The sequence below is a fragment of the Anarhichas minor genome, unplaced genomic scaffold (assembly GCF_050575085.1).
Source record: "Anarhichas minor isolate MPS153535 unplaced genomic scaffold, ASM5057508v1 ptg000007l, whole genome shotgun sequence".
NCBI classification, from domain to species: Eukaryota; Metazoa; Chordata; class Actinopteri; order Perciformes; family Anarhichadidae; genus Anarhichas; species Anarhichas minor.
In genome coordinates, this window is record NW_027466453.1 from 14,722,922 (window position 1) to 14,733,015 (window position 10,094).

The 10,094-nt window shown below is 41.8% G+C and overlaps 2 protein-coding genes across 2 annotated transcripts; one reads left to right on the forward strand and one right to left on the reverse strand.

The window, feature by feature from the left end:
• The first annotated feature begins 1,338 nt into the window (after positions 1–1,338).
• Positions 1,339–5,001, forward strand: LOC142937647 (meteorin-like protein). The gene is made up of 4 exons (XM_076080694.1): positions 1,339–1,418; positions 1,822–2,228; positions 3,454–3,513; positions 4,100–5,001. The coding sequence occupies exons 1-4, from the start codon at positions 1,339–1,341 to the stop codon at positions 4,435–4,437; spliced, it is 885 nt and encodes a 294-aa protein (XP_075936809.1). The 3' UTR covers positions 4,438–5,001.
• Positions 5,002–7,714: 2,713 nt separating this feature from the next.
• On the reverse strand, positions 7,715–9,525 carry aqp8b (aquaporin 8b). Its single transcript, XM_076080706.1, has 5 exons — positions 9,266–9,525; positions 8,677–8,803; positions 8,368–8,582; positions 7,876–8,010; positions 7,715–7,757 (listed from the first exon to the last, which is right to left on the reverse strand). The coding sequence occupies exons 1-5, from the start codon at positions 9,523–9,525 to the stop codon at positions 7,715–7,717; spliced, it is 780 nt and encodes a 259-aa protein (XP_075936821.1).
• Between the last annotated feature and the right edge of the window lie 569 nt (positions 9,526–10,094).

Sequence of the window (10,094 nt, forward strand, 5' to 3'; positions counted from 1 at the left end):
TCCAGAGGCCACTTCTTTCAGGCACAAAGCCTCCATTCATTTGACTTTGCTTTGTCTCTCCGAGACACATGACCCAATCTGACCATCCGGTACTCCTGTGAGAACTGTCCGTCTGCTTTCTGTCTCACCGATGCTCATTTAAAAATGTGGCTTATAGGCCAATATCTCAATTCGGTGTTGTGGTTTAATGGAACATGGTGGTGAAGTGCAGTTTTCAGAAATGCATGTAATGCAAAATCATTTAAAAAAATGTTCTGCAACGTTGCCAGCTTTGCAGTGTCTAAAATGTATCGCATACATATTCTGTATTCATCTCAAAATGTTTTGTCAATATATTTCCAAAGTTGCGACGGATAAAATCACCCAAACTTCAGGATTTACTTTGAGCAGCGCAGGCTTTTCCTGCAGCTATGACAACATCTGGTCAAATTCTCCATATGAGTGTAATTTACTCAACGACATACCCATCAAGAACCTTCAGCCCTTTGATCTGATGCTGCCGGGAGCTATAAGCAAAACCTCGAGAGAGGCTGCAGCCACCAGCGCTCAGAGCGGCCTGCCATGGTCACGCTCCACAGACTTTACCTCCACAAGATGTCGCCACCAGCAGGACCTTGAAACGGTGCCAAATTATTTTTCGCACAAAGACCCTGCAAGTTAAAACGAAGTGAAACCACTCATCCATAGTGGATTAATCATTGCTGAAAGCTGGTTACGTTTGTACTCATCTACAATATTAGTGGTTGTTGAGTTACAGCCTCTGCCGGATGAAAGGCTGCAGCAGACTTTAGTCCTCCAGATGTGGGGGCTTTGTGCGTTGCATCATCCCGCCACTAGATGAAGCTCCAGCACAGATGCACACTGAATTTTTTTGTCTTTTTCTAGCTGGCCTATGGTAAATTCATAAAGATTAGATTAACTGTTCTTAAAGCAGGGTCTGCCACGTAATGTTTGACTCATGATTTTGGAGGAAGGGTGGTCAAATTAATCTCAATTTGATACATTTTTGTCATTTCATTGCCATTTAAATGTAGGCTATGAAATGCAAAGTAGCCTTTAACTTGTGTAAAAGTGAAATAATACGCGGACAGTCTCTCAGAGGTAAAGGAATTATTGTGCAGAAAGGTGTTCTGATGTTACCAGATGGCCCAAGGCTTTTTTTCAAACTCTCTCTCTCTCTCTCTCTCTCTCTCTCTCTCTCTCTCTCTCTCTCTCTCAGCTTCACTATAGAGCATCTAGTGAAGCTGAGAACGCGCGTACTCGATGACTTACGGACAAACTCTCTAGCCATGCACTACCGTCAACTTCTGTCTGAATTTGTATCTTTATGTGGGTGAGATGTTGCCTAGAGTGATTCTTTTGATCTTGGGTCTTCAGTTACGGAGCTGTGCAACTGATCTGTGCAACTGGACTGGAAGGTGAGGAGCTTATGTCATTACTGCAGGGTTTTTAGCTTTAAAAGAGGGACATTTTTATAACAATTTGAGACTTGATGATAAAAACAATTTTATTAATTAATTATTCACATGTACAACTGCATATATGATTAGATAGCAAAGAAGCATCTATTAATTCATTTCCATTTATAACTGCATTATTATAAAATAGAAAGGATAGTCCGCAGTTAATTAAATGTTCTGCAACCTACACTTTGTTCTTATTCGTGGCGTTTAACTATAATCTAAATAGCATCTGTATATCATTTATTAAGACTTGATAACGCCATTAGTATTAATGTAATACATGCCATAGGCTACATAGCAGTCATTTAAATTTCACATTGTTGAATTTTTAATTCCTCGGTTTTTCCCGCCGATCCAGCGGTTTCGCAGCTGGTGTGGACTCCAGGATTGTACTCCAGGTGCAGCTGCGCTGTACAGAGGGCTCAGTGCGCTGGATCTACCCGGGCCAGGCTCTCCGAGTGGTCCTGGAGCCCAACCTGTCCACCGCCAGGCGCACCACTGTCTGCATCAAACCATCGCCCTCTCTCCATGGAGCCAGCGTGTTCATCGAACGCGCCGGGGAGCTGGAGCTGTTGGTGATGGAGGGCGGGCGGCCCGAGCAGCAGGTCTTCTGTTTCCGGGCAGATGGTCCGCACAGGCCCGCTATCTACCTCCAGTCCAGCCCACAGAGTGTTGGATCCTGGAGCAGACGTACGATGGGCTTCAGATATGAGCTGCTGAGCAACAGGAGTGCTGCACCCAACGTTGGCCACACCGGGCTTCAGGGTGAGTGGACCCTCTTTCATTTTGCTTCATGAAGATCCAATAAATATGAATTATACATTCGCCCCTATTTAGGGTTTAGTATACAGTGTTAACAAATGGCATTATTAATGCTTAGTAAATCAGTAACTGAGTTACAAGGTATTTATAAGAGCAACGTTTGGGTTGCCAGGTTGTGAAAATTCCCTCTTTCCTGATGGGACCATATAACCACTTACCTTTTGGAGAAGGGCTGCAGAGGATCATGACCAAAATGTATTTATACAAAACTTACTAAGCATTTATTAATTTCACAACCTGGTAACCAAAAATATGACCATATTCATGATTTATAGTTTTATAAAGCATCAGTGCATATACAGTTAAGCCGTTAGTCACAACTTATAGGCCAAACCTTTTATAAACGGTGCCTTATTAGAAAGTGGTACCACAAATTCGGGTTCAATTTTAAAGCCATGTGTTGCATTACCTGTCGTTGAGTGTGCGGTACCGACCGGTCCTAATTCCTATGAGAAATAGTGGTAATTTGATTACAGTCCCTATCATGCTGAGTGGGGCATGCAGCTGCTGGTCAGTTGCGTGTTTTGTCTGGCTGTCTGGTTTCCATCGGGGAGACAAAGCAGCGAAGACAGAGCAGACCACAGGGCGGCTGAAGGGCACCGGGCCAAGGGGCCTGAACTGAGACCGCAAATACTTTGCAGATTCCACGAATGCCATTTCATTGTGCGTGTCTGTTTATTAGCATTTATCCATGTGTGAGGGCCTGTCCCCGCCGTGGTGATGTCATTCTATGTCCATAATAGACAGCTGCTTATCTTTTCTGAATTGCCAGACTGGCAGAGGTGTTTGACTCCTGCTGTCTCCTGCATTGGCAAAGGGTCATTCAATTAGGCAGATACAATAAGAGTCAAACACGGGGTCAAGACTAGTGAGGGTTTTTGATCTGGAGGCGCTGTGGTGGGCAGAGCACTTAAACATAGGAGCAACATTCCTTCATTGAACCCCTGGTTTCTTCTTTCTTTGATGTGAGGAGGGAGATGAATAAAGCTGGAATGTGCGTCAGATTTTAAGTCAGTGGAGGGGAGGGGAGGAGAAGGGACACCCATCAGTCAATGTCAGCCATAGAGCTTTGGGTCATGCATGGTTGGGGAGAGGGTGAACGATTCACAGATTGGATGCAAGTTTCATCATTAAATGATATTTTCTGTGCTGTTTTCTTTATTCACAGCTTCATGCCAACCCTGCAACAATACACAACTCCTCATGGCCATCTGCAACAGTGACTTTGGTGGGTACATAATAATCTCACTCTACAAACCCTGATCTGTTACTGTACCACTGACAGAACACCGTTCAATTCCCACTGATATACTGGAGCTATAGTAATGTAATGCAAGGTTTAGCCAGAGTTACAAAAATAAAAAACTGAATATAAATGAGATTTGGTCCGAGCAACCACTGTGAGATATCCAACTTGTAAATGTTGGATCTCATTAGCATGACAAATATACTGACATAAATACGAGTGGTACCATCAAATTACTTTTTATGACATACTATTCTATGACTTGTTTAGGACATACTATGACTAGGGGTGTTGCGATGTTGGGGGGGAGCTGCAGAATGTGAGAGACCTGTGCTTTAGAGCAGAAGTAATAGGCCCATTGGGCTTCATTTATGTTCCTTAATGTTCATTCTAAGAAGAGGGTTGGATGAGCAGCTACGGTGTAAATGTAGAAAAACAAGGATAGAAAAGAAAAAATATCACGAAGGAAACTTCTAAGAGTTCTATATCGAAAACAGGCTTGTTTTTCAGATTTTTCATTTCATTTCTTTTAAACATTTGTAGAAATTGTTCTGGTTTTTTGTTTCAGTGGTTCGAGGCTACATCAACAACGTCTCCCACGACTCTGAACGTCAGACGTCGCTGGTGGAGGTGTCAGCAGAGAGGGTTTACTGGCAGCGCAGTGGAGTGTTTGAGCAACAAGCGTCTGTCTCCGGATCTCCTCCTTCCGTGCCGTCTTGGCGTGGACACATCCACACACTCATGCAGTGCCACGTGAAGCCTGGGGATGGAGAGTTTCTCTTCACAGGGTCAGAACACTTTGGGGAAGCTTGGTTAGGGTGTGCCCCGCGATACAAAGACTTCCTGTCTGTCTACCAGACCGCCTGGGCAGCGCGTCAGAATTCCTGTGACTTCCCTTTGGACTGAGGAAGTTTGGTGTTTGAGCTCTACTATGGGATCCCTGTAATGTTGTCATGTGCCAGAAAGGTGGCATCTAGCATCACTAGCATGGACAAAGTCATTAAATTGCCGGTAAAAAAATTCACATTTAGAGGAGCAGCGCAAGGGCAAACAGCAGGGCCTCCTGCACTGGGGCTCAGATAGGGCATTCCTTTGTCTCCCTCCCATCACTGCCTTATTCCTGGGAGAGTGTGAAGGGGTTGGGTTGCTGCTCTCTCTTTGTGCTGCTCTCCACATCAACCGTTGTTCACTTTGCGGGCTCTGTGTGACAATTGCCCCCTGAACTGAGGTGGGAAGAAAGAATGAAGCACAGCCAAATGCCAGTTTGTTAGAGTGAATATAGGCTTGTACATATATGTTTGAGAAGTTATTTTTACTCATCTGTGCCTCAGTTTGAAATCCTCTTTGTTTTGTCTATTTATTTGTGTTGCACCCTACGCATGACCTTTGAATTACAGAAAATGTTTTTTGCATCTAATTCAGAATTGTTGTTGTTTATAATGCAAAATAAATTCTCAACTGTATTAGTGATCACTTTTGTTTTATTTATTCAAATGAGGATTTGCAACATTGACCAATCCAGGTAAGAATTGCATATTTCTTTTATTTTTAATAAGGAAAAAATATTTTTCACTTACATCTGTTCAATTTCCATATTGGCATCACAGTACAAACACTTTACAAAATTTTTGGTAAAAGTTTAGCTTAGCTTATCATTGACTGGACATAATAATTAAATAGGTCTGTAAGTCTCAGTTTTTGTCAGTAACATTCAATATTTTAATACAAAATGTCCAAGCACGCACGAAAAAGTGAACATCAAAACAAACATTTTCCCATTTTATTAACCCATTTATCTTGAGCACAGGCTGTTTTAATAAACTATACAAAAATTCAAATTTGTATATCTGCCCTACAACATGGTGATCCGTAACATTTCTTATCATCAGATAAAAATCTACAATTCACATTGTGTTTGTTTTTGCAACACAATAAATAAAAATAAAAAATCTAATTTCCAACATTGTAATTTGCAGATTTCTTTTTTATATTAACAGAGAATCCGGTCAGTTTATGTAGCTGTTCGCCTGATGAAGTGTTTATAAGTGAACAGAGCTCATGAACAGTGCATCAAAATCTAAATTTCATGAGGCCCTCTGGCTCACAATAATACTTTGGCCCCTTAAGGGACTGGGTAAAGGCTTAAATGAACTAACACCCCCATTTCCCATCATATGCTGCATAATTTCTGTTTTTTGAGGAGAGTGGGATTTAGAGCTGAAGTGTCCTACAAGCTTATTTAGCCCCTTTTCCTTCTGCATCCCATCTTTTCGCCTGTAATCAGATTCTTATGATAATAGGATAGCCCTAAAGTGAAATACAAAATCTCCTTAGATGGCGAAAAGCTCTGAGCAGATTGAATTGGAGTTTTCTTTTGAGTTGTGTGGCCTCTCCATGGCCGAGAAGACGAATGGACAGATGTGAGGCCCCAAAGCCCGGGGATCCTCCCCCTCGGCCCCTCCCAGAAGAGGGGAACAATTAATTGACTTTAAAAGCAACTGCTTTCTTTGCCTATTCCACACTTCTCCTTGGCTGAGCAGGGCTCACAAATTGGTGTGTTGAACTTTTTATGAGGACTAAATAGCTGCCAATGAAAGTGTAAATGACTGTGTGGTGAATGGGGACCACACAATGACCCTGCAGTGACAAGGCCTCCGGCAGACATAATGACCATTGTCACAGCTGCTGTCATCTAGAAACCATCAGGGATCATGAATCCAAGAAGCTGGAGGACGAATGAAAACTCCCTTTTTTTTCTGACTGCCTATTTGTCCTCTTGTATATTTCTGCTTTATATCTTATTTTATCTCAACCTTATATAGATATCTCACTTCTGACATTGATACCTCCGGCAGAGTTTTTTTAGATACATTTTTAAAATCACCGGTAACATTTTCGGTGTATGTATGTATGTAAGACATGGTAAAGATTGCAAAAACAAATTATTTTGATAAACGTTGCCCAAAATTCAAGCTTTCCAAAACTTGTTTCATGCTACAGGAGCCCAGTTTGCAGTCTCTCCACCCTCATTATTTTCCCAGGGTGCCTCCATGTCAAACTTCCAAGCGAAATATAGCCTCTCTGCAGGCTTTTGAGACCACACAATTCTGATCTCTGGGAATTCCAGCAGGCTCTCATGGGGAACGAGCCCAGGAGGGCTCGGCCCGGAGTTGCTGCGTGGTGTACCGGCAGGAGTCCACCCAGACTTGGGGGGGTAATTGGTTTATCCCACCGCCTGGCCTGCTTTCCCATGTGGGCCACTGCTGTGGGGAGGCCATGGGGTACAATATGGAAACAGCATGATACTCTCTAGTGCCGAACAGGCATTCACTGCTCTAGCTATAGAGACCAGGGAGAGAGTTCCCGGGACACAAAGCTGTAGAAGAGATGTCTCTTGGCTTTGAAAAGGTTGCCATTTGGTCTCCTTTTAACGTTGAGCAGCACTATTGGGTGAATATTTGAAGTAATTGAATTTTAGCACAAGCTTTTTTGTAAATCTTCTTCTCGAGTTTGAAAGTTTTTCTAGATCTCTACATATGAAAGCCATCACTCATGCACCTGGTTAAAAACTAGATTAACCTAATGTCCTTGTCTAAAAAAAATCATGAAAGTCATGGGATAGTATGTTGAAATAGTTATAGTACCGCATGTATAGAAAAGTGATAAAAAGTCATTGGAATGTCAATAAAAGTCATAGTATAATGTGCCAGCAAAAGTGATAAAAAAGTGACAGCATATATGTAAAAAATCATTGAGTATGTAAAATAAAAAAAGTCATAGTAAAGTATGTCAAAAAAGTGATTAAAATCATTGTATTGTATGTAAAAAATGTCAAAGTAAAGTAATAATTCAAAAAGTTGTGAGGAGGCTTATTATTTCATCATAGTATTTCTGTAAAATACTGGACTATTGTTTTTACACTTAGTGGCACATTTATTAACATTACATTCTAGCTTGCAAGCTTTGTTTTATAACCATTAAAACTCCGTCACTTGTACTTAGAGAATCAAGACTCAAGATGCACACTTAACTTGGCCGAAAACAAACACAAGTATCTTTAATTATCAGCAAAGAAAGCATATAATCGCACACAAACATCTCAGTAGAGAAGGGGTTGTATTGTAACAGTAGATGATTAACCCATCTCATGATTTATCCCACTAAAGTTCATGCACACGGGATCTTATTTCAGAATGAGTCGAATCTTCCTGTCTCCAAGGAGGAGTCTGCAAAAAAAGAAAAGGAAGTTGTACATTCAGTCAGTAATGACTCTTTAAACCAAATACAGGAACATTGGAATCCTTAAGTTTAAAGTACAATGTGTGAATGTTGTGTTGCACCTACCGAACCAGTGCAGCAGCTATTAGGCCCCCTGTGATGGGCCCCACCCAGTAGACCCAGTGATAATCCCAGTAGTTGCTCACTATGGCTGGACCGAAGGCTCTGGCTGGGTTCAGGCAGGTGCCAGATACATCTCCACTGACAAAACAAACAGGTATGAGATATTCAGATGACTTTCCCCGTTATTTAGAAAAGAACATTTATGTGAATTTGAATCCTCCCTCATTGTATATTTCTGCATTTTCATTACTGCTGCAGCATAAACATGACATATGTGAGGTGTAGCTAGACAAATGCAAATCAAATGGGATATCCTAAATTCTTTGGACAAACCTGTAAAATACCACGGATGCAGCCCCACATGATGTTAAGTCATAAAGGATTTTACTGCAAGATGTCCCTCATACTCTTCCACTTTATTGTAAAAATGTACTCTACTTATCTCACTTGACTCTAGATTCACAATTCTTTTTCCTCTCACTCATTTTTACTCACCCAGCCAAGATGGTGATGATAACAGTGCATCCCACCATAAATGGCACCATGGGGCTTCTGGTCTTGGCGTTGACAGCCCCCAGCAGCACCACCATGGTGACCAGGCAAGTCATGGCGACCTCTCCAAACACAGCTCCCCCTATTTCACTGTCTGGCTGCAGCAGAGCAAACGCAGCCCCGTGGGCTTTGGCGAAGTTCTCTCTTGAGGTCATTGCCTGTTGGCAACAGCAATGATTCAAGTCTACTTTATGCACACATAAGAGAGTCTGAGATGGATGTTTTCATGGCACAAAAATGAGACAGGATCACCTTCGCCATAGCAGCGCCAAGCACCCCTCCCACCAACTGGCTCGCAAGATACGGGGCCACCATATTCATCTCCATCCCCCCACATAGATAGATGGCTAGGGTGAATGGGGGGTTGAAATGGGCTCCACTGTAGAGACAAAAGTAAAGACAAAAAAAATGACGTTCTGCAGGTAAACTTCTGAGTTTTTGGGCAATGCTGTCTTTAGGCTAGCAACTTCTACAGGGATACAAAGTTCATAGTTTTGGGGCATTATTTACAGAGGATTAAACAGTTGAACACAGATGGAATTAATGAATGCATGGGTATACAGGACTGATTCATTCACACCGCTCTTTTCTATAACGTTCCAACTTTCCTGAAATGTGCAGAATAATGTGAAAGAATAATGCTTATTGTGCTGTTTTTTGTTATGTTTCAAAACAATTCATTACTAAAATAAGAATATTTGCACTCAAAGCCAGATTACATTTTTTGAAATCCTGTTTCTGATGAAAATGTGATTAGTTGTTCAGCATTCAGGAAATAATTCTATCCTAACTAAAAAAACAGTCATTATCCATGGTGCACAATAAACTTGATGCTCCTCACCTGATCTCAGCCATGCAAGCCACCATAACGGCTACAGCCAGACCGTGCACCAGAGCTGGCTGAAGCCTCCCTGTAGACTCCACATTCTCTATGACCGACACACACCCGATAAACACGAAGAAAGTAGTTCCCACCAGCTCGCCCAGACAGGGCTGAAATAGCCTCTCAAATTTGTTAGGAGGTCTGACTGGAGGCGGCTTAGACTCTGAAGACATGAGAGGCGCCCCGACTTCACCCATCTCCATCTTCTCATCAGCCATGAGTCTTAAGTGAGGTCTGGTTGTAAGAGCTGAGGATGTAACACTGAGCGTGCTGACCTGAGGTGTGCACACAAATATCTCTGTGCCTGCTAATCACACAGACCTTGGTGCTTAAGGTTAGAGTCTAGGTGGAGTTGCTCCACTGACCTGCTATGAGCTCAGTGACTCTCTTTCTCATTAATCCAGCGTTTGTTCATCATATGTGCTTTTGTTACAAGAGTGCACCTGCAAAAGTGAAAATTTCATGCATTTACTGACAAGTTTGGGATCTGTGCCACGAACTGTTTAAAAATCAACTCGTTTTTGTCAATGATTGGAACTTAATAATATACTGCAAAGTTACACAAGCATGTTTCAGATGCTGCATTTCCATTTCACACAACATTTATATATTATATGTTTGGCTTGTCTGATTTCTTGGTATTTTGATGCAGATGGGACTATACTGTTAAAGTCAAGTTGAATGATAAAACTGCCACAAAAACATAAGGCTAGATAAGGATACGAGCCAAAACACTTGATAAATGTTTACCCTAGAGCAAAGTCTGGTTTTAAATGGGAAAAAATAT

Bases quoted from the DNA above. Each gene is read 5' to 3' on its own strand.
- aqp8b (XM_076080706.1), bottom strand. From the start codon at position 9,525: ATGGCTGATGAGAAGATGGAGATGGGTGAAGTCGGGGCGCCTCTCATG. The intron at 8,583-8,676 runs GTGATCCTGTCT...TGTTGCCAACAG, and splicing joins TTGGCGCTGCTATGGCGAAG to GCAATGACCTCAAGAGAGAA. The intron at 7,758-7,875 runs GTAGGTGCAACA...CTTTTTTTGCAG, and splicing joins ATAGCTGCTGCACTGGTTCG to ACTCCTCCTTGGAGACAGGA.
- LOC142937647 (XM_076080694.1), top strand. From the start codon at position 1,339: ATGTTGCCTAGAGTGATTCTTTTGATCTTGGGTCTTCAGTTACGGAGC. The intron at 1,419-1,821 runs GTGAGGAGCTTA...CCGCCGATCCAG, and splicing joins CTGTGCAACTGGACTGGAAG to CGGTTTCGCAGCTGGTGTGG. The intron at 2,229-3,453 runs GTGAGTGGACCC...CTTTATTCACAG, and splicing joins TGGCCACACCGGGCTTCAGG to CTTCATGCCAACCCTGCAAC.